The sequence below is a fragment of the Berghia stephanieae genome, chromosome 13 (genome assembly GCF_034508935.2).
Source record: "Berghia stephanieae isolate SIO BIC M18660-M18661 chromosome 13, UCSD_Bste_1.3, whole genome shotgun sequence".
Lineage (NCBI taxonomy): Eukaryota > Metazoa > Mollusca > Gastropoda > Nudibranchia > Aeolidiidae > Berghia > Berghia stephanieae.
In genome coordinates, this window is record NC_088372.1 from 24479975 (window position 1) to 24504488 (window position 24514).

General features: G+C 35.9%; 1 protein-coding gene and 3 long non-coding RNA genes across 5 annotated transcripts in view; 1 reads left to right on the forward strand and 3 right to left on the reverse strand.

The window, feature by feature from the left end:
• Nucleotides 1-108: 108 nt before the first annotated feature.
• On the reverse strand, nucleotides 109-19133 carry LOC144959035 (uncharacterized). Its single transcript, XR_013642556.1, has 2 exons — nucleotides 18879-19133; nucleotides 109-3642 (listed from the first exon to the last, which is right to left on the reverse strand). It is a non-coding gene; the product is annotated as an uncharacterized LOC144959035 (long non-coding RNA).
• LOC144959033 (uncharacterized) lies at nucleotides 3641-5601 on the forward strand. Its single transcript, XR_013642553.1, has 2 exons — nucleotides 3641-4223; nucleotides 5444-5601. It is a non-coding gene; the product is annotated as an uncharacterized LOC144959033 (long non-coding RNA).
• Nucleotides 9412-16296, reverse strand: LOC144959034 (uncharacterized). Of its 2 annotated transcripts, XR_013642555.1 has the most exons (4): nucleotides 16130-16296; nucleotides 13241-13352; nucleotides 12637-12713; nucleotides 9412-11307 (listed from the first exon to the last, which is right to left on the reverse strand). It is a non-coding gene; the product is annotated as an uncharacterized LOC144959034 (long non-coding RNA). The 2 variants fall into 2 exon arrangements; XR_013642554.1 differs by lacking the exon at nucleotides 16130-16296 and having other exon boundaries at nucleotides 13241-14559.
• A 1227-nt stretch (nucleotides 19134-20360) lies between the features above and the next one.
• Nucleotides 20361-24514, reverse strand: part of LOC144959032 (bestrophin-4-like) — a 30628-nt gene continuing 26474 nt past the window's right edge. The window contains exons 14-15 of the mRNA XM_078891370.1: nucleotides 22867-22966; nucleotides 20361-21067 (exon numbers count right to left, since the gene is read on the reverse strand). Coding sequence (XP_078747496.1) covers nucleotides 21003-21067; nucleotides 22867-22966 — 165 coding nt within the window. The 3' untranslated portion in view covers nucleotides 20361-21002. The remainder of the gene's footprint in view (nucleotides 21068-22866; nucleotides 22967-24514) is intronic.

Here is a 24514-nt window from a genome sequence, read left to right on the forward strand (position 1 = left end):
TCAAGAGAAGTTTTTTTTTCAAATAACCAGACTGTACAAAAGCTTACATGGTTGAGTTTTAAGACTTTTAACTTGAGAGAAAATAAATAACTGAACAAAAACCATCACTTCATTTGAATCAAAAGCTTTGTCTTTATTATGTTGATTAATTTTGTTTTATTAAATGAATGGGCAATGACAATTAATAAAAGAGGAAGATCCATTAAATTTGAGGGCAATGAAATGAATACTATTGTGAGCATGTCCTTCTATGCTACGGATAGGTTGCCTTTTAGGATAGTTCATACAAAATTAGAAAATCCTGAAATTAATTAAAATACTTTTTCATTTTGTTTAACAGCCTATTGAATTGGTAAAATTCTAAGAAAATATTCTGGGAAATGGGGATTTTTGCTCATGTTATTGAAAAAGCTTCAGCTCGAGGATTTTCAGGCAAGTTTTTCAGGGGGCAGATGCAGGCCTGTTAAACAGCATTGTCTATTTCCGGAAAAAATGTAATATCGCCTAACAAGCGTCATGTCTCGACCTGCATGTAAAGTCTTGCTGTTGATAATAATAATAATGGTATAGATTTATAGTGTGCCAACATCCCTTCATCAGGAGGGCTCTGGGCGCATAACATAGATTAACTTAATCATGAAGCCCTAACACAGTACACGAACAACGCTAATTATACACATGATCAAAAGAAAGCCTGTCGGAATAAGAATGTATTCAATCGACGCTTGAATTCCTCTAGTGAAGAAGTGTTGGCTATAAACCCCTTGCAGAGCGCTTTGAACAAATTTTCATTTAATGGAAATTGCACTATATAAGTGTTCTACCCTTGTTCTAATTTGACAAAGCTTGATGTAAATTTAACGGAAAGCTTAAGGATTGTAAAAAAACAATAATTAAAAAATTGAGCTTTATATTATAGCGCAATATCCAATAAATGTGCTCAAAGCGCTTTACAAGGGGTCCCTGGTCAACAGCAACATTTAACATGTAGAACGGGACATGACGCCTTTTAGGCGACACTACAATTTTTCGGACAAAGAAAACGCTGTAAACGGCCAGGTATTCATTTTACACCTGAGTATGGTGAGAGAATGTGAATAAAGAGCCTTCTCCAAGGACTCAGCTATGCGCCGAGCCACGTGGCTCGAACCCATGAACTTCCGATCCAAAATCGAGTGTCCACTAGACCACATAGCCACACAAGGACCAGGACCAGATTGTAATAGGCAAGAAATGACGTAATATATTTAAACAATCATATTTTTTGCCTTTACAGGAAGGCCAGCATCACTGCTTGATGAAACTGATCCTGATTGGGTTCCAACGTTAAAGCTTGGACATGGGGCAGAGAAAAAAACAGACCATTACTCATGTCATAAAGATAGGAACAAACGCAATGACTGCAGGCAGCAACGGCTCTAGTTGAACAATCAACAATTGGAGAAACTAGCTCAATCATTGACCACGTAAATGTAAGTGTATTGATTGTATCTGTTTAAAACAATATTTATGTAGGCATGATATCTTTTCCTACATGTTAATGTTAATGTTTCTGTTGGCTTGGGACATCTTGTAGAGTGCTTTGGGTGGATATTGCATGCGCTATATAAAAATAAAAGCAGATCTCACTCTCAGGAAATTTAATAGGTCCAAATCAAGCAATTTTTTGGGGGTAAAAAGTGAGGTTAGCAACGTTTGTGCCGTTCATTACACTTTAAGGTCATTGCATTGCCAGTTGAAAGGAAGTTGAATAGAGCGTGAAAAGATTGTAGATCTATGCACATAACAATAGACAAAGGGCACAAAATCATATTTCATATTGCAATGTTAAGACACAAATCTATGACTATGAGGAATGTAATGAGACAAAGGGGAATAGAGAACATATCAAGTGACTTCATTTGCTCATAAGGTATGTAAGGAATGCCTGTCCAGTGAGCCAGTAATGAAGTCAAAGTTTGTCCAAATTGTTGGTGCAAGAACTGACATCAAGAGAAGTTTTTTTTTCAAATAACCAGACTGTACAAAAGCTTACATGGTTGAGTTTTAAGACTTTTAACTTGAGAGAAAATAAATAACTGAACAAAAACCATCACTTCATTTGAATCAAAAGCTTTGTCTTTATTATGTTGATTAATTTTGTTTTATTGAATGAATGGGCAATGACAATTAATAAAAGAGGAAGATCCATTAAATTTGAGGGTAATGAAATGAATACTATTGTGAGCATGTCCTTCTATGCTACGGATAGATTGCCTTTTAGGATAGTTCATACAAAATTAGAAAATCCTGAAGGTTTTTGTCTTTGACTATAGCGTAACAAATTTTAAAAACATAGATTCTCTTTATTCACCTCTAGGGAAAATTTGTCTTTGGAGTCTATTCTAAAGGGAGACTGAAATAACCCAGCCATTGCCGCAACACAGCGCCACAAACTGAGCTAGGGCTGAGGTGACTTGCTCAAGGCCACACAACGTAGTGACAAAGTGTTCTTATGATGAGATAGATAGAATTAAATGAGTTCACCCATATTGATTTATTCCTCAATTATTAAGATCTGGGAGGAAATGTTTTATTAACCTTAAATTATGCCGCTTAAGCTAAATGAATATATTAATATTATAGTCTACATGTTATTTTTACAAGCCAATTGTCATTTCATTGTGGTAAAAGGCAATCTGCACAAATCAGCAGAATGACCAATCAAACGTTTTTTTACAGAAGCATGTATTCCCTATGTATGTACAAAATACACACGCTGGCAACAAATTAAATTAAAAAATTAATAAATTATATGGCATAAAAGAAAAAACAAACATTCCCAGAAATGTAAAATATTATGGGCTAAGTTTGTCCATTTTAATTGGTTATAGCTAGCTGTATCTACAAGAAGTTGATGGTTAGGTGCAGCGCTTGTAACACTCAATGGAATTTCCCGTGTAGAGAAAACATATGTGTGTTTTTTGTATACTGGTGTAGGAAATACAGTTCTTATTTTTTTTTCTTTTTTTGGCGAAGGCCAATAATTGCCCGAACATTACAGTTCAGCAGATTTTCTGAGCATACATAGTTTGATTCCACAGGTGATAGAATTACATTTAGTTTTTAAAATATTTGCGTGTTACTTGTAGAGTTTGTAAATAAATAGTTTTAGAATTTTTAAGTTTGCCAGTAATTTTGTGCTCGATGATAAATATTTAACATTTGCTGTACGGAGCAATGGTGATCCACAACTCTATTTTTTTTAAAGAATATATTTCCTCATAAATATGCCAAACCATTTTGGAATTCATCATAAGGTTCAGGCACTATTGGCATTTGAAGTTGAAGTCAAAAAAAAACTTTGAAAAAAAATTATTTTGACCTGTAAAATGAATGACTTGCGTATTTGAGGAAATGGGGCTTAAGTTTTCTTTGTTTTCAAACATATTAAAATATTAAAATTAAAATTCCCAGTGACACGATAGACGCCAGAGGTGGTAGTTCAATAATGTACTATTTGCTCTATATATTAACTTAATCTTGGTATTTCTTTTACAGGATTGTGAAGACAGACATTTCAGGTTCCCATCTTGATGCAGAGCAGAAAGCACTTGTCGACACACGGAGTCCACTATAACCCAATTTTTGGGAATGGCGAACCTGAAACAAAAAGAAAGCAGTCAAGACTTTTTATTCATTCTTTTCCAATAATGCTTGATTTTATATACCTTTGTAATCCTTTTCATTCTTTTCATTAGACTAATACATGTGTTAAACATTTTCACTTTTGCCCGAAATGTTTGTGAAAAAATTGTACTAGTTGTAGTATAACTACTAGTAGTAGTAGTATTACTTCTGTTACCATTATTATATGTTCTGCAATAATATTCAAAACCTAATAATATTTTTGAATTGGCAAATAAATAGAAATCCATTGTATATTTTAAACATGAAGTTGGAGCACAATAAAGAAAATGGCTACGCTTATTTGTACTACCACTGCAAATAACGCCAGAGCTTATTTGTACTCTTACTAAAAATAGAATTTGCGTAATTACTAAAAATATAACATTTTATACGGATAGAACTGCAATATACAATGAATTATCTGGAAGTCTGGAAGTCAAAAAGTGACCACTTCATCTCATCACAATCACATTATAACTATTATTACAAGTTGATTTTGACGGACTTTGGTAATTCTTCACTCTTTTCAAGTCACAGAATACTCAGTTTACAAGGTAAGCATACGAAATGCACATTTTAATTCATTTCTTATTTTTATAACTAAACATGCTTTGGGGTTGTGTGTTTGTTGATTGTGCATCAGCTGACGACACATTTGTCGCTACCGCGAATTACTTAACTTTATTACTTTATATTTTGTGAAAAATAACAATAACAGGGCTTTAAAAAAATTAAAATACTAATTCCCCCCCCCCCAAATAATTTAAATCATCCTTCCATGTCAGGCGATTAAAACCAGGTGTTTCAATGTTCGATCCCCAGCGAGGCGACCAAAAGAAGGCCCTGATCCCCAGTCAAAAGGTTGCTAATTTTATCACGATCAAGAGGTTTCGAGTACTCACGACATTCCAGGCTCAGGGTCCTTTCGCGGGGTTTTAACTTTTAAGCCCAGCAGAGAACTCGCGCAATTCGGTTGGACAGGCCCGATACTATTTTTAGAAGGCCCTGATCCCCAGTCAAAAGGTTGCTAATTTTATCACGATCAAGAGGTTTCGAGTACTCACGACATTCCAGGCTCAGGGTCCTTTAAAAAAATACTTTTCATTCAGTTACTGTTATTATCTTTATTATGGCCGACACATCGTCCATACTTTTTCAAAACTTTTTTTTTTTTTTTTTGGGGGGGGGGGGCTGTTTTTTTATATCGGAAAATTGGGTTTTGTATGTTATGTTCATGGAGAGAGGAGAGAGAGAGAGAGAGAGAGGAGAGAGAGAGAGAGAGAGAGAGAGAGAGAGAGAGAGAGAGAGAGAGAGAGAGAGAGAGAGAGAGAGTGAGAGAGTAATATTTTATAATGATAAGATATCTGTAGTGGTAGTATTATTAGTAGTTTTGAAATGCCTATGATGATGACAATGTGAGATAATTATATTAGTGTGATTATTTTTATTATATTTTTAAAAATTACGTACGGCTATGTCGTAGTGGTATGACACTCGCTTTTGGACCGGAAGGTACTGGGCTCGAGCCTCGCTCGGCGCATAGTTGAGCCCTTGGAAAAGGCACTTTGCTCACTTTCTCTCACCGGACTCAGTTGTAAAATGTGTACTTGGCCGTTAACTGCGTTGTCTCTGTCCGAAGTAATTGTAATATCGCCTAACAGACGTTATGTCCCATTCAACATGCGAAGTGTTGCTGTTATAAACTTTAGCATTGGCATGTATGTGCCTATTTTGCTGTAGTGAATTTAATTTAATTTTTTGTTTTCATCGACAGCTAACATGAAAGAACACTGTTGACGTTACTGGTGTCCTGACAATCCATAAAGATGCTGGCTCAAGGGCTATTCTGGCAAGGTGTGTTGAGGCAAACCTTTGCCTGTGGCAAAACTCATCAATCAGCAAACCATCATCTGGGCCAGCAGACCAGAGTGTCTGCATGCACTTTTTGACAATGGTTAGTAATGTTTTCAAATCTCCATTGCGCCTTTACATTTTTTATTGGTGATCAATAAAATAAATGCTCATTTTTCTAAATGAAAATGGCAAAGCATCATTTGAATTGAATTACTACTGAATGTATTAACTTAACGACAGACTATAGTTTGTTGCCAAGAGTTTTGTTCTATGGATGTAAAACCAATGAAATTTCAAGTGTGTTGGTGTGAATAATGATCATTTTTTAAAAATTGCTATGTCTTTGACAAATGCATTTTATGACAATAATGCCATTTCCAAAAATTGCTAATGAAATGTGTCTCTTTTTTATTTCAATTTTTCCATCCAGAGCAGGATCAACCCTCTTTGTGGAACTACAAAAAAAGTGGTGGCAAACAAGTAGTGTTGACTTTTTCTGTAAGATTTTCAAGGGTTTGGGAAAGCAAATTGCTTTTTATTCAGAGCTAGTGCACTATTTAACTGTTTTATTGTCTAAAATAGAATTGATTTTGCAGTTCAACTTGACTAGATATCTAATTTTATACGACTTGTCTCTCAAGTAGAATAAAAAAATGAAAAATGAGGATAGCGTGCCATATCATATTTTGAAAAATCATTTATCTAGAAATCATCTGTATAACCTATTGTATACAGTAAATAATTAGGTTTTGTGATTATAATGATGAATTCATAAGGTATGACATCATATTTGACCACAAAATTATTTTATCTCTGGGCGTAAAAAAATCAATTTTACAGCATTTTTTTTTATCTAAGGGGTATGGGTTAGTGAACTGATTATAATTTTTTTTAGACTTAGATCAATCTACAAAATTTTCGTTTTCTTGTCCTATTACGGTCATATTTTGAAAGTTTGATGGATCATTTCTTTTAGTTGTCTGCAAAATCAGCCTTTTAACTTTATGTCAAATTATAGAAAAAGCTTGCGCTTTCTCAAATGTCTGTTTTATGTCATTTGTCTGATTTTCTAGCAATCCTGCCTCAATCATTTTCCTTTAAATTATCTTCAAATTTATTCAGAATCTTTTCTATGATGTTTTACATCATGATGTGCGGGTGGTTGGATGGGAGCATCACCCTTGAATCATATACCTATGATGTTCGCATGGGTGTACGATCCGATAGTGATGTCGTTTCTTCTTCTCTTTACTAGCCTATCCTGCTTCTTTGGTTTGTGATTGTATTTTTGACAGGGATATTTTTTTCCTGTAAATCCTCTGCCTGTTTGTTCTTGGTTATTTATAATTTAGCTTATGATATCTTTAGGTTATGATTTTGATTGACATTTGTACTATTTTTGTTAGATTGCTTGTTTTTTTGTTTCAGCGGTCTCTCATATAACCTCAATTGTGTTGGAAGAGACCTAAAGCAACAAACAAAGAAAAAAAAACATCATGATGTAAGTGTTTGGGGGTAAATTAAAATTTAGCAATTTATAAATTTTAAAATTCATTTGTTCCTGTCGATCCGCGCTAAATTTTCAGTTGAAATCAAATAAAAATTCTAAAAAAATTATTCCAAGAGTTTTCATGATATAGCTATTTATGAAAGAAACATTGTGTTTAAATTTGAAAGAAATTTTTATGCTAGTTTTTGGTGCATGTATGTTAGAAATTTTAGGGTTTTACGTCTAATTTTAGCTTATGTTGCCCCTTAAAAAAGTTTTTTTTTTAAATTGTTATTTTTGGTGTTTAGCATCAAATTATACATTACATTATTAGTTCATGAGATATAATTAAAGAATTTTAGAACTATAAAGCATATTTGACCACTAAAGTAATTTTTTGGTGAATAACAGCAGATATTAAATTATTTCGCAATTTTTTTTCTTAGAGGTATGGGTTAGCGAATCGTTTATAATTTTTTTCAGAATTTGATCAATTTATAAAATATTACTGTTTTCTTGTTCCATATTGGTTATACTTGATGAATGTTGGCCTTTGTCTGCATAATTAGCTTTATTATCAAATTAAAGACAAATTTTTCATTTTCTCAAAATTTCATTGTGCGTCATTCTCTGATTTTCTAACATTCACATCTGGATTGTTTCCCATCAGATTGTCTTCAAATTTGGTCAGAATTTTTCTTATGATGTGTTTTGCATCATGATGGTTGGGTTTTGGGCTAAACAAAAATTTAGCAGTTTTATGAATTTTTAAATCAATTTTTTTTCCTGTCATGTCACACCAAATTTTCACTAAGAAATCGAAAAAAAATTCTGAAAAATTTATTTTCAAGACTATTGCTAAACCTATCCATTTTGTTGTAAGAAACATTTTGTGTAAATTTGAAAGAGATCTGTTCGTTGTTTTTTTCTGCATCACTGTAAGAATTTTTGGGGTCTAATCTGAGCTTATATTGTCCCCCCTGGTGGTAGGGATTTGGTGGCTAATAGTATTAGCGCTGGTGTTAGGGACTCAGTAATAGCCATGTCGTAGGAACTCGGCGAGTAAAAGTGCTGGTGATAGGGATTCAACGAGTAAAAGCGCTGGTGGTAGGGACTCAGTGAGTAATAGCGCTGGTCGTAGGGACTCAGTGAGTAAAAGCGCTGGTCGTTGGGACTCGATGAGTAAAAGCTCTATGACACGCTGAGTAATAGCGCTGGTGGTAGGGACTCGGTGAGTAAAAGCGCTGGTGGTAGGGCTCAGTGAGTAATAGCGCCGGTCGTAGGGACTCAGTGAGTAAAAGCTCTATGACTCAGTGAGTAGAAGCGCTGGTGGTAGGGACTCAGTGAGTAAAAGCTCTATGACTCGGTAATAGCACTGGTGGTAGGGACTCGAAGAGTAAAAGCACTGGTGGTAGGGACTCAGTGAGTAAAAGCTCTATAACTCGGTAATAGCACTGGTGGTAGGGACAGTGTCAGTGAGTAAAAGCGCTGGTGGTAGGGACTTGGTGAGTTATAGCACTGGTGGTAGGGACTCGGTGAGTAAAAGCTCTATGACTCAGTGAGTAAAAGCGCTGGTGGAAGGGACTCGGTGAGTAATTGCACTGGTGGTAGGGACTCGGTGAGCAAAAGCTCTATGACTCAATGAGTAAAAGCGCTGCTGGTAGGGACTGTTTGTGTGTTTATTTGTTTTTGAGGGTTTTACGGCGCTTGCAACACATTAAGGTCATATCAGCGCCAGTAAAAAGGAAGAAATGGGATAGTAAAAAGTTATAGAATTCAATTAAAGCACCCAAGAAAAGGTAAGACAAAGGGGAATTTGTTCAAATGGGAAACATGTAGATTCCAAGAGCACACCATCAAAGTACTTAGTTTAAGATCACCTAAAAGTCTCATCCAGACACAAGCACAGGTCCCGACTAAGAGGAATACACTCAAATGTTAACAAATCAAATATAATATGTAAATAAAACATAATACAGTACATAACAGAGAGATGATTTACAATGAAAAAAATATCAACTCCCAAAACTAACTATACATTCGACTGCTTCACTCTCAGCCAGGGGATCCGGCCAGGACCAGGACAAAACCAAGTAATCTCATTCCAAGACAAAGACAGAAAGCATGTTGGAAAACAGATATAAGGGGATAGAAGACACAGTATGAACCCCCCTGCCCACATTGGGAGGTCAGGAACCCCGCCCAGGTGGTAGGGACTGGGTGAGTAATAGCGCTGGTGGTAGGGACTCAGTGAGTAAAAGCGCTGGTAGGAATTCAGTGGTGTCACTGATTTTATGACATTAGAATATAAAGAAATTTACAACTACAATCAGACTAATGATTTTACAAAAGATCCCCACAAAAAACTATATCTTTAAATTATTAAACAAGTCTGTTGATTAAATTAAATTATAATTTTATTTTAAAAGATCAAGAAAATGTCAAAATAAAAATGAAAGTTTTGACAACCAAAATGTACCTATTCCGTAACATATAAAGACACACAAACAAATCTTGTCTTCTTGCTCCTCTGTAATCTTGACACAGCATTGCTCTGATATTTCGTGAAGATGTGTAGCATGAACACTACTTCACTCTATACCGATCACGACCCAACAAGTATTGAGAACAACCATGCTTCTCAAATTTGTTTTACATACAGGACTTTGCACTATCCTTTTGAATCTGGATAGAGACTTGACCGACTCAATTGTTAACGGGCACCTTTTTACTGTCACACTCTTTTATTGGGATGTGATATTACGACTTATAATGTCCCTTTTTATTTCGTCACTGACCGACCACCTTTGAAATTTTGATATTCTACAACACAGTGTTTGGTCTCCTGTGTTATATTTGTTTTATTCTGTACCGACCTGTATAACACAGTTTCTGCCTTCTCTGTGTTATATTTTTATTGGGACATATAGTAACAGATTTGCCTTCTCTGTACTATGAATTGGTCACCCGTTCACGGACTGACACAGTACAGTAGCCTGCACTATGCCTTGCTATCTTCCGGCCCCAAACGTACTTCACACAATCAACCCTGCATTATGTGAAGGATAGCTAGTGACGTTTGGCGACTGAGAGACGTTGTCATCACAAGATAGCATAGCAACAGGTTTGAAAAATACCAACTTGTGGTTGCCTAAAGCTAATATCCCATTGAGACTTAAGCTCGTTCTACAGTAACGTGACAGCCCCCACCCACGTTAAAAATTTACATTTTTGGTGGTTTTATTACATGAAAATAAATTTTACAAATGGACAATGAGTAAATGTATTAAGGGAATTCTGTATGAAATTTCCTGTGTAGAGTCACATTTGAAAAATTTCGCAGTCTTAACTGTCTCTGTCGTGTCAAGGGCATCTTTATGGTCGCATGTCTCTGTTATCTGGAGTCCCTGTCTGGTCAGTCTGTGTGTCCATAACGTCTTTGGTCTCTCTGTCTGGTCAGTTTGTGTGTCCATAACGTCTGTGGTCTCTGTCTGGTCAGTCGGTGTGTCCATAACTTCTGTGGTCTCTGTCTGGGCAGAGTGTGTATTTATAATGTCTGTGGTCTCTGGTCAGTACGTGCATTTACAATGTCTGGTGTCTCTGAAAAGTCAGAAAGAGGGTTAGAATGGGGATTTGTCTGTATTAAGTCAGTCATGTCAACAATGTCAAAGTCTTTATCTTCAGAGACAAGAGTCAAAAATTGTTCCAACTGGGAGATTCTTTGCAGAAACTGATGTTCTACCATAACTTGAAATAAGCTATTGATCCTGTTTGTCACTGAAGATACAATTCGATACAGTCCTTCCTGTGTATTTGTCACACGTCATACTGGTACAATGTCAGTTTCAGGTTGGTCATGGATTTCCAGTCTTTCGCCCGCCATGACCCTCATCATCTATGCACATAATATTCACAAGTGGATACAAATATCGATTTACTTTGTATGTTGCATCCATAACAAACACATCACAAAAAACACTCAAATCACGCCTCATTCTTCCCGTTACTTAAAACAAATACTCAAAACCAACATCCTCATTCACACTGAACTTTGTTACACCTCCTTCCTCCCCTATCTCTCTCAGTAATTCCTGTACCGTCTCACCGTCCGTCCTGTCAATATCAGTCTTGAACAATCTCCGCTGCAAATCTTCGACATCTTTAGGCAATACATTTTATCCTTGGCTTGATTGAATGTATTGCCTAAGTTGGGTTGTGGACACCTTTGTTTTAGCCATAGCCTTCACTGTCTCATACACGAGGGGCAGGCGATTCTCCGGATAAAGTGAGGATGGCTAAATGTAAAAAGAAAAAAGATTAAAAGTACAAAATTGTATGCAATAGCATTCAATTCAGACCTGCCAGCTAACAAAACAATAAAAAGCATTTTATTTTTTATTGACAATTTAAAGACAAAAATCTGCATATAAACCCATAATGCACGAGTTGTGTTTGTCACTCTAAAATACTTGAATGAACTAAAATGCAACAGGCGCTCATCAAATTCAAGGGTTAAATGAATGACTGCAGAATTCCCAACAAACGTCGCTTCATTGTCTTTGTAACATTTTCATGGCATACAAAAACGCAATAGAGTGGTCACCATTTATAATTAGTCCTCAGAAATCAAGCACTTATAACTGCATCGTACTCATAGTCAAAGTCAAATTTTATTTTGAAAAGTCTATGGACAACCATCAAATCTTAAAATTCCTTATCTGGAACAAAAAAAAAACAAAACAAAGACAAAAAAAAAAAAAAGACCCAAAAAAATACCACCACCTAGATCTGCTTATATTGTCTTACAGGACTTAATAGCGCTTACAACACTATAAAAAGGATGATGATATGGTGACTGATTCAATAAATAGGGAACAGTAGATTTCACGAGCACCTCAAAGATGTACCAATTTTGACATTACCTCAAAGTCTCACCGAGACACAAGCAAAGGATCCTGCTAAAACATTTACATAATGCAATAATATTCAAAACCTATAACAGTACATAACAGAGAGATGATTTACAGTATAAAAAATCATCTCAAGAAGAAAGGTACTGTATTTGACTGTCTGCCTCCCAACTAAAGACCCCCGCAAGGACCAGGAAAAAAATGAGCAATCTTAATCCATAACAAAGACAGGGAGCAACACGGAAAGGAAAACAAATATAAGGGACAGAAAAATGTGAACTCTCTGCCCAGAACCCTTCCAAGAAATTTTTTTTTTAATAAAAAAAAATACAAATTCTGGAACAGTCAATTTTGTCACAAGCTGGTCATCATCTCTCCATCTCAGTGCGCCACCTTGAATGTATCGTAATAAAATATGAGTTGGAATGGCTGTTGTTCTTTAAACATTTGGTCCTGGTGTCAACAGTGCATTTACCTAACTAATCTATTACTATATATTACACTCAATAGGGGAGGGGGGAGGGACAATTAAGTACTGAAAATATAAAGTAACAAGAAAAGAAAAAATAATACATATTTATAAAAAAAATTGAGTCTAATTGCGACTAAAATAGAATTTGCAATTAATTGCTGTCAAGTGTAAAATTTTCGGCAGCGAAAAACTGCAGGGACAAAATGTCGATGGAAAATAAGTATAAAATGAATGAGCCTTACCAATTTATCGCATGGGTGATTTTCATGGTTGTGATTAGCCCCTGTAACCCTCAGAAGCCAGTATTAATTTCAGAGTCCTGCATGGTAAGAAAAACTTTTTATTACAAAATAATAAAATTATCCACAACATAGTATGATAAAATATTAATAGCGTTGTCACTTGCATACCTCAATTGTGAAGGATTTCAACATGCAGATTATAGAGCAATTGAAAATAAATCTTAATAAGACATTCAATAATAATACTAATCCAGCGCAATCAGATTTTTTGAACAAATCAAGTCTTTCACTTTTTAAAACTGTTCTGGTAATAGTTGAACTATTGTCTTGCTGCATTACATCGTGCAGCCTGCCCACTGAAGACTGTAAATGAGCTGCAGATAGGCACACATTGCCTCTTCCTCTGGATGTTTTAAAATTCAGAATCAGTTTGATTGCTTTATTAAAATTGTCTTGGCAATCAAGATAGAAAAGCTGATGGTGATAATTTACTTCCGAGTTATGCTGAAATATTATAACCTTGTGCATATAATATTTTCATTTTTTTTTAAATATGTAAAAGTAAAAAAACACCTCCTGCCCCCGTCCAAAAACAACCTCCTACCTCTGGTTAGGGCGAACTCCTTTGCTTGAAGTCAATTGCTTTTTGCCCTGCTTGCATTCATAGACACAAAAGTCATAAATTAGCCAACTTTCCTCAGGTGATATGATGGAAGCTGAAAAACACGGAATAATATAAAAGATCATAACATAAACACCTAAATATTAAGTTAAAAATTGCAATATTTTCTCCAACTGAGACAAAGGTGTTACAGTTCAGTACGTTAGAAGAATAAGAAAGTAAGTCGAGAGTTTTCTCGAAGAACTTAAATTTGTGACGTGGTACTCAAATCAGGGACTAGGTCAAAAGCTGAATGGCACAAATGGAAAGCCAAAGGCATGTTGTTTTCAATATTTAAAGTCAATAAAAATTCAAATTCTGTGCATTCTAATATTAGGCAAACAACTACAGACCACACTAAATTGAATTGTATTAAGTAAAAGGATCTTGTCACATTCAATCAAGCTGTCATTTGAGAAAAATTACTTCATTATAAATTGAAGTTCAGATCGCATGTTTGAAGCCGTATTAGGAAAATTCATGTATCTGTGTATAAGCCAAGTTTCATCAAAATCACAGTGGCAACGAATATTTGCCACCAGATACACTCGTAAAATTTGAGTGTAGGCCTATTTAGCAAAATTATATATTAGGAATGGTTTATACTACATCATAAAGTAGCGCATGCCCGTCATCATCCTGCATCTTTTTTATATATATATAAATATTAAAAAAAGAATTGAGCTTTCATAAGCCGCAATATCCACCAAACATGCTCAAAGCACTTTACAAAGGATCCATGACTAGCAGCAACACGTAACAAGTAGAACGTTAGGCGATGTTTTTCTTCTGACAGACAACGCTCTTAGCGGATAGGAAATCATACACATGAGTAGTGAGAGAATGTGAGTCCTTGATGAGGCTCGACCCCAGGACCTTCCAATCCGGAAGTGAGTGCCACACAGCCGCATATATCTTGGCTGTTCTTGAGAATTTGCCAAACACCTACAAACTAATTAGTAAAAAGAGGGGAGATGGGCAGAAATAGACAGACAGATACACACTCAGAGAGAGAGAGAGAATAATATCAGTTGCCTGTGGTGTCAGTCCGTTTAGGAGTGAGGTGGCGGAAGAAGTAGTCTAGCATTAGTACTTGGGTAGTAGTAGTAAGTAGTAAATAGGGGAGGCCTTCTGCACGTTCCTTGAGCTAAGGAAAGTATTCCTTCAACTAACCTTAAAATAAAAAATAAAACATTGTACATTTCCAACACTTGGACCTGCACTATGACCTATAACTAAAACTAACAGACAAAAAAAAAAAACCCCGCTAAGACTCCTCTCCAGTACCTTTCAATATTTCAAATTGAATTATAATGGCTGCGGAAAACTAAAACAATGGTCATATAAGGAAATTTACAAATCAATCAAGTTGTTCTACAGGTTTTAAAATGAAAATATGAAGTAACAAGATATCACTCTAATATAGTGACACCTAACTAACACTAGACATCACACCAGCAGCAATGCTGAGCGGAGTAATTTTACTTTTTTCACTAGCAACCAAGTTGCCACATTGGACTTTCTTTCTTTACTTTTTTTTTTAGTGTTCTGCTAATGTGCAATCTACATTTAAAATAAAAAGTGGCATCTTTCATTTCTTCTAATTCTTAACAGACACGATTATGTCCACTTCACATCTCAACAACAGGGACAATTTTTTTCACTTCTTGAGGCAGTTTTTTCTTACTTCTTTTAAATTTCATTTTTTTAAAGCTTCTTTATTGATTTGATTATAAGTTCTATTGTTCTTCTTTTATTATAATTTCATTGTCAATATCATTTTCATCCGTCATCAGCATACTTTTACAGTACTTTTACCATGTTATTCTTACGCTCTTACAGTTACAGTACCGCAGAGCGATACCTAACGCAGACCTTTAAAGTGCTACTAAATTTGAAAAAATAAAATAAAACGTTTGACAAAAGATCCACAGTTCAAAAGCTAAAACAATTATAAAGTGAAACTACCTCGAGGCTCGAGGAACATCGGGGGTAAGGTCTCCCGCCCATACTGGGCACTGGGGGACTGGAAGTCTAGAGAGCTGCGCCGGTGGAACCCGTAATTTAGTTTCTTAAACGGTTCCGATCATTCAGGAGAGGAGTAGTACCTATCTAGTTGTAGTTATTAGTAGAAGAAGAAGAAGAAGAAGAAGGAGCATGTTCAGGTTCAAGTTCAACCCTCTTCTTTAACTTCTTAGTAGGCACTTGCAAGAATTTTTCAAAATAGTGGCTATGGGTATTAATTTAGCGTAGAAAAATAAAGGGAGTGAAACATTAACTAGAGTGAAAAATTATCGCTCTGTCTCAACTGGTTAAAAAGTTATGACCGTTTATGTGGTGGAAAATCTCTAATTAATAGGAAAAAATGTGACAAAAGCACAGCATCCCAATGGATAATCACGTATAATTCAGAAACAGCTTCAGATACAACTTTCAAATTTTTACATGTGGTAAATCAACATCTCTGTAATACATTGCAAACAGAAAATGAATTATTTTGAGAAAGAAAAGTATAGTTTAGAGCTGAGACAGCTGAAATCAATGAAAAATAGATCACGACATGCAAATGAATGGCCGATTGGAATTTTGGAAAAGTCAATAATAAAATATCTATTCACATGAAGATAGACCAAATACACCACTGAATCGGCGTCATTTAGTTGTTCACTTTGAACTTTTCAAAATGAAAATAGACCTCATGCAAGCAAAGATATGAACTGACAAATGTTTGAGGTGGTGTACTCTTCTTAGTTGATAGAGTTAGAGTGAGAATGACGAGAAATGAGTTGCCACTTAATTAAGGAAAAAAATTGTCGTATCTAGTTTACTTACCTTCTTTGTTGACTTTTTAATAAAAAGTACATTATTCTCATTTTCGAATGTTTTCAAATTGGAGAAAAGATGAGAATGTCTCGTTTACCGAGAGGGCCATTTTTTTTTTTTGCTTCACACTTCTCAAAGACAGACCGCGAAAAGTGGAGGCTGGGGTCGGCTGGTCCTTGATAATAGCTCACAAATGCAACTTTAAACGCATAAGAGTGCTGGGAGTAGGTAGCTACAAATAGGTAAAGGAGCGGTGGTTTGCAACTTTAAACACATAAGAGTTCTGGGAGTACAAATAGTGAAAAGCGGTAGTTTTCGCTATTTGTAGTGGTAGTACAAATAACCACTTCGAAAGAAAATAAAGTACTGTAATGACTTTTATCCGTTGCTTTTGCAATTTGATGGTGAATGCTTGGCTGAGTTCTCATTTTTCTACCCTGGGTGTGGGGTCATTGACCTTCCATTGTGGGCAAGGTCATTATTGCTCTCTTCACCCCCATATGCCTGTATTCCTTTTTCAGGTAGCTTTCTATCTTTGTTTTGGAATAAGATTACATGCTTTTTTTCCCTGTCCTTAGATGAAAGGGTGACAAATGGATGTAAATTTATTTTGTAAATTTATAATTAACATTTTATAAACAATAGACTGGGTGGGGTCTTTGACTTCCCATGGTGGCAAGAGGTCATGCTGTGTCCTCTATCCCTTATATTGTTTTCCAAGTTTCTTTATGTCCTTGTCTTGGAATGAGATTACTTGGTTTTGTCCTTTCCCTTGCCGGAGTCATTGGCTGAGAGAGAAACAGTCAAATGAATATTGTTGGTTTTGGGAAAAAAATTTTTTTTGTCTTGTAAATCAGTTTGCGTAATTTTTTAAAATTAAAGTATATATATATGTGCATATATAATATGGGGGTTGAAGTGGCCGAGTGGTTAAGGCAGTGCACTGTGATCCGGATGATCCAGGTTCGAGCCCCGCTTCAGGCACTTTCGTTTTTTTCCTTGAGCAAGATTATTAACCCCCAATTTGCTCACTTGGACAACATGGGTGATTCCTGTTGACATCAGACATCTTGTTTGATGAGTTATCTATATTCCTTCGTGGAATGCCTAGGCGACGATATCTTATGATATCGCTGCGCAAAAGGCATAACGTAACTTAATATAATATAATAAAAAAATAATACGTGAACGTTTGAGTGTATTCCTCTTAGGGGGACCTGTGCTTGTGTCAGGATGAGACTTTTGGGTGTTGTCAGACTTAGTACACTGATAGCATTCTCTTGGAATCTACATTTGTTCCTCTTTGTCTTACTTTTCTTGTGTGCTTTTAATTGTAAATCTGGAAATTTTTACAATCCCATTTTATTCCTTTTTACTGGTGCTGAAATGTGTCGCAAGTGCAGTAAAACCCTTAAATCAAACATAAACATTTGAGTGTATTCCGTCTCTGGATGGAACTGTTAGTCGATCTCAAAACTATGCACATTAATAATTTTGATCTACTTCTGCTCCATATTGGATCCAAGCCCATTTGTCTTACTACGTATTTCGCAACAGCTTTTAATTGTGCTGAAAATGACCTAAAAGTGTCGCAAGCACCGGAAGTAGTCCATCAGAACCATTAGGTCTATAGAGCCAGATTTCATCCCAGTTTCTATAGTGTGAAAATAATAACTTGTTACCCTTCGAATAGGGCGCTTTTCTATTGCCAAATTACTGCTGGGTGTACAAAAATAAAAGAAAGGGGAGGGGGTGGGATCTTAACTTCATCTCGGATATATCTCGGTCTCTTTGATTGTGAAATGGGTGCTCTACCAACTGAGTTAACGAGACTGCCATGACTCGCAAAACCATTTAAACGTTTATGTCCAAACACACTGACTGATCAAATGTGAGTAAAGAGGCTTTTCCAAGGACTCGACTGAGTCTCCCATAGTAGAACTTGAACTTTTTAAAGAAGTTTCTTATTTCTTTTTTTTTTTTTAAGTTATTCATATTCTAGTTCAAGAAAATTCATTGTAATGAATATAGCCATGTGTTAAAAACCTCTATATCGTATTATCAATCCTGCATGGAGTAATATAAATAAATGTAAAAATCAAAATAATAATATGTAATAACAGTAATAATAATCATAGAAGTGAGATGAAAAGCGCGAAACGGACCATAGCAATTGCTACCCTTTAGATAGGACTCTAGTCTATGTCAAAGTACTTTCCGCTAGATCTAACAGACTCAGCTACCCAATCACTGCTGGATTGACAAGGGGAGTGGGATTAGAAAAAAAATATTCACTCGGGATCAAGCTCAGTCCATTGGAATGGGATGGGGCTTTTAAAACAGTCTTATGGGCATGATGTTTTGTTACTGTTTATATCAGTTTAGATTTGGACTCGGGACCACATTGATTTCATAGTCATTGCCTGCCCTGGTGTTTTTAATTTAAATTATTATTTATAATCTTTGGTGAATTCGGAGGAATTCATCACCTTAAAGGCAAAATAGTTGAAATTTGAATGTAACCACACAGACTCATTGATCCACTACTTAGACTGACTTAGACTAAACTTACTAAGACTAAGACTAAGATGATCTGATCACGACTCTTGAAGCAGGTCATATCATATTAATATTCCCGTGTCAGGTTCGACATATCTGTCTTCTGTGATTTTTTGAGAACAAATCTTACAATTAGCCTAGGATGGTGCAACATAGTATAGGTATAGCATAGGGAAACGATTAAATAATACAGACTTACCGTGAAATGTGTAGACAGAAACTTGTGGTCGTGACGAGGTGGTTCGCTACATCAAACGATGAGACTGGCTGTAGTTCCTAAAGATTATGGCACCAGTCGTGTTCACAAATGGCATAGGGGTCTACATCATTAACGGGAAATTTAAAAAAAATATATTTATGTCTAGAACCAGAAAAATACGGAAGATTATCGACAGAAACTAATATTTTACTATTCTACGCCATTGTCTTCCATTGCTTTCTGCCGGCCGGAAGTAAACTTCCACTCCGATCAGCTGTTTAACCGCATACTATCTACAGTGCACTCTGGATACGTCGACGTTGCCTAAGTCGATTATTACCCAAGTCGATTTTTTTTCTTGGTCCCTCCCCCTTCTTCCTATATAACATTAGTAAAAAATAAAAAAAACTCCACATAAGTCGATGTCGCTTAAGTCGATGTTCTTATCACTCATGACTACAAAAAAATCACAAATAAACAAGTATTTCCATTGATTAAAAAAGCTACCAGTAATAATTTTAAGTGGTTAAGAATATCCGCGAACGATTGGCGCACATCGATGTGATGTAGGTGCTTTACCTGACGTCCGTGTTCAATGTACATGAGCAGTATTGAATAACTTTAATTTCTCCATCTCAAATTTTACATTGTCGCAACTTCAAGTTCAAGATTTTTTTTTGGTTCTAATCCCAGGTCATCCTATGTAATGGCCCTCTTAATTAGTATCAATTTTATCAAGAAGAATTCAAGTCAAGTCTACAACTACAATGGCAAACCTATCGCGGAAAAGGAAGATTCGATGCATTTGGAAAGTTTGGCATGCGACAGAAAATCATCGCATAGGAAATTGGCATACCAGCTATTTCTGTCTCGACGATTTACAAGAAGCATGACCTTGACCTAGAGGCACTTAATTGGTATACATTCCACATTCAAGGCAAAAATTCCGCTTTTCACTAAAAAATCTCTAGCGAAAAAAAAGTGAGCTATGGCTTATTTCGTTCATGGTTACACAGAGTTTGTGTGTTGGTCCGTTATACTTCCGGATGGCAATGTTGTGAACTCCTTGGCCAAGCGCATTCTATCTATAACAAGATAGTCTCTTGTTTTATACCCAATTTGAGCCAACAAAAATATATGAGTAATACTCTCTGAACTGTTTTAACCCGACTATAGATAGTGGAATGTCACACAACTTAATGATACAGTAAAACGAATTTCACAGTCAGCCCGGTAGTTTGAGTCGATGATCATGTCGTGAGCTGTGAACTGGAATTTTGTGGGTGCACTCTGTTTCCGTATTGAGAAGAATAGCGTTTTAGGTTCATCCGTTGAGGAAGCAATGTGAACGAGTGAGAATGTAGTGTGAAGTTGTATGAAACGTGGGTCCACTCTGTCTCGGTCCTTAAACGTTTATGATAATATGATCGAGAAAATCATGTGATAACTAGTCACCCATTATAAAAACAATAACAATGATCAGAGAGAGGTCGATTTTATTCACGTTATTGTTTATAAATTTTTGTCCAACCAGGTTTGAAGATTTGTTACAAATTCCATGTTTTGATTGGTCAAAACTCTACTGGTCAATTGGTAAGAAACGACGTGTACACATAAGCAGGTCTGATATCCGAACCCACTTATGGGCCCAGTTTATCATTGTTGTAATGGACAATAATTTGCGTCATATTATGAGATTTCCATTACAACAATGAGCCCATAAGGAATTGGGTTATCAGACCTGCAGATAAGTAGACGTCGGTAAGAAACGCTTATGTTTTTCTTCATTTCAGCATTCTCTTAAAGGTGCACACATTTTCTCACACCCCTCTGAAGACTAATCGTGTTAGGTACCGTCATCAGAATCTGAAGTGGACACTACTAAATCAACAGGTTCCGAATGTAAAGTTTCATTGGTCGCTGTCGATACACTTTGAGTATTGCTTTTCTCATTGGAATTGTCGTTGATTTTCTCGTTTTTACTGCTTAAAATGTCGTTGCTGTCTGCGTTGTGGGTGATGAGGCTGCCAGAACCGATCAAAACCTCTTTCATATCATCGTCACGATTATCATCTGCATCATCGTCGTTGTCGTCATCGTGGAAACGTGATGATAAATTTGTGCCTACATCAATCTGTGATATACTGGTAATCGTGTTACCTTCTTCAATGGCCGAGAGATCCGGAATCCTAAAAAAAAGGAATTATAATTGACAATGTTGTGTAAACAATTTTAAAAATTGAGCTTTTTCTCGCGCCATATCCACTAAACGTGTTCAAAGCGCTTTACAAACGGTCTCAAGCCAACAGCAACATTTAACATTTAGGACGGGACAGAACGCGTGTTAGGCGATATTACAATTTTTTTTCGGATAGAGAAAACGCTGTTAACGGCCAGGTACTCATTTTACACCTGAGTACGGTGAGAGAATGTGAGTAAAGAGCCTTTCTCCATGGACTCAACTATGCGCCATGTGAAGCTCGAACCCAAGACCTTCCGATCCGAAAGCGAGTGTCATACCACTAGACCAATAGTCGCACAATAGAATGAGAGTGAAATGACTGCATTTTACAAATGTTGTAAGCAAGCAGGTCAATATAACATTATATTTTTACCTTTTTTGTTGTTGTTATAATAGATTGGAAACAAAGAATGCCTGTTCTATGCATAGTGTTCAAATTGTGATCAGTTGAGTTTTTAAAAAAAATCTAAGATCTTGATATGATCCTTGTTTTTATTGTTGTATTTTTTGTCTTGTTCTTTTTTTCTGGTCTCGGTTCACTTCTCGGTTTGTGACCTGAGGTACCAGAGTTCGATTGCCGCATTTTAACACCAAGATAGTTGTTTTCTTTGAAAAAACCTCTTTACTCATATTATTATCAATATCTCACCATACTCAGGTATGAAATAAGTATATGACCGGTGGCAGCAGGTGGCAGCATTCTCCCGATAGAAATTAATAATAATAACAGTGGTAGCGAATCATAGGTAAACCATTTCCTCTTTCAAGTTTCATGTTGCAGTCGTCTTTGTCGACAAGAGGTGTTTTTTATTCACATAATATGCATGGATTCTAATTAATCTATTCGCGTTTGTACTGTTTTCGGTACTGGCTGAAGGAGGGTTTTGAGTTCGAAAAGTTCCAAATTTAGCATTCTATTCTCTTTTGAAACTGTTATAAATTTATTTTTATTTATTGACTTTAAAGAACATTTAGACGGCAAGGGGCAACATGGCTCAGAGATATGGTCATTGCTGCCTATCCGACAGGTACCGAGTTCGAATACCCACCGCACCTTGTGGTCTTGAGCAAGTCACCTCGCCCTAGTTTACTTTGCGGCGCTGCTCTGCGACTGATGCCTGAGTCATTCATTCCAGCCTTCCCAAAATGTAGAAGTACCTAAATGAGTCAATAAAATGTATAGTAAAATGAAGGAAGTAAAAATGACTCATGGTAACGCTACAGTTCAAAGCTTCTGATGAAACGTCGTCTAATTTATGTATCTGTATCTGTATGGTTGGCGCTGAAGATACCAATGGTATGGTTGTTTTTCAGCGGCGTCCTCATTGGGCGCGGGCCCATGTCAGTCGGGCCTTGAAATCGTTTAGGTGTAGTGCCATAATGACCAGTTCATCCAGCCCATTCAACTCCATTCCACCATTGTTTTGTACATTTTACGTGAGTCATTTTTACTCTCTTTTTTACAAAACATTTCAGTTTTCCCTAGACCCTAATAAATATAAGATTGTCCCCCAGGAATGAATACAGGGTATAGATAGAATGCGCTTGGCCAAGGAGTTCACAACATTGCCATCCGGAAGTATAACGGACCAACACACAAACTCTGTGTAACCATGAACTTTTATAGTCTGGTTAATACAGTTTAGTGAGAACAACTCACAAACGCGGATGGCAAAAACAACAACAAAGGCCTGAGTGACGTCATCTGCATACTATCTATTGTATTATCATTTATCATTGATTTACCGTGACACTTTGTCAGCGTTTGCCAACGTGATATTTGAATAGCCCGATCTCCTGCTCTTACTTGTATCGTTGAATCGTCTTGCTCTCGGCCACTCCTGAACTGTGATGAAAACGTTGATAAATTTTTTTAGTCATTATGTAACTTATCTTGGATTGTATCTGATTTGTAATGAATCTGTGAATAATTGTGAGAAGAATGAAGTGATTTGGTGATAATAAAATGTGATAGATTGATATATTATTGTATGTATTATTGAGTTTTGGGATTTGGTAATATGTGATTTGTATATGTATTGTGATATGTGATTGAATGGTCAGTCGTCTGACGATTATGTGTTATGATTATGATAAATTGGTGACAATGTCAATTGTGAACTTCATGAATAATGTGAGAATTTGGAGTGATATGTATTGTCATGACACTGATTGTAATATGAAGAATTGGAATGAGATTGTGATATTGAGATATGTGAAGTGTAAAGTAATGTAATGAGATTATGAAGATTTGGATATGAGATGGATATGTAGATTTGAGAAGAGAAGAAAGATGGAATGTAACGAGTGTGAAAGGATTAGTGTTAGAAGTAGTTGATGAAAGAATAAGAGAAAGAAGAGAATGGAAGAATAAATGAATGAAAGAGAGAGAAGAATGAGAGTTGAAGAAGTCCATGTAAGAAGAAGAGAAGATAGTAAAGAAGAGAAGAAGAAGAGAAGAAGAAAGAAGAAGAAGAAGAGAAGAAGAAGAGAAGAAGAAGAAGAAGAAGAAGAAGAAGAAGAAGAAGAAAAGAGAAGAAGAGAAGAGAAGAGAAGAAGAAGAAGAAGAAGAAGAAGAAGAGAAAGAAGAGAAGAAGAAGAAGAAGAAGAAGAAGAGAAGAAGAAGAAGAGAAGAAGAAGAAGAAGAAGAAGAAGAAGAAGAAGAAGAAGAAGAGAAGAAGAAGAAGAAGAAGAAGAAGAAGAAGAAGAAGAAAGAAGAAGAAGAAGAAGAAGAAGAAGAAGGAAGAGAAGAAGAAGAAGAAGAAGAAGAAGAAGAAGAAGAAGAAGAAGAAGAAGAAGAAGAAGAAGAAGAAGAAGAAGAAGAAGAAGAAGAAGAAGAAGAAGAAGAAGAAGAGAAGAAAGAAGAAGAGAGAAGAAGAAGAAGAAGAAGAAGAAGAAGAAGAAGAAGAAGAAGAAGAAGAAGAAGAAGAAGAAGAAGAAGAGAAGAGAAGAAGAAGAAAGAAGAAGAAGAAGAAGAGAGAAAGAAGAAGAAGAAGAAGAAGAAGAAGAAGAAGAAGAAGAAGAAAGAAGAAGAAGAAGAAGAAGAAGAAGAAGAAGAAAGAAGAGAAGAAGAAGAAGAAGAAGAAGAAGAAGAAGAAGAAGAAGAAGAAGAAGAAGAAGAAGAAGAAGAAGAAGAAGAAGAAGAAGAAAGAAGAAGAAGAAGAAGAAGAAGAAGAAGAAGAAGAAGAAGAAGAAGAAGAAGAAGAAGAAAAGAAGAAGAAGAAGAAGAAGAAGAAGAAGAAGAAGAAGAAGAAGAAGAAGAAGAAGAAGAAGAAGAAGAAGAAAGAAGAAGAAAGAAGAAGAAGAAGAAGAAGAAAAGAAGAAGAAGAAGAAGAAGAAGAAGAAGAAGAAGAAGAAGAAGAAGAAGAAGAGAAGAAGAAGAAGAAGAAGAAGA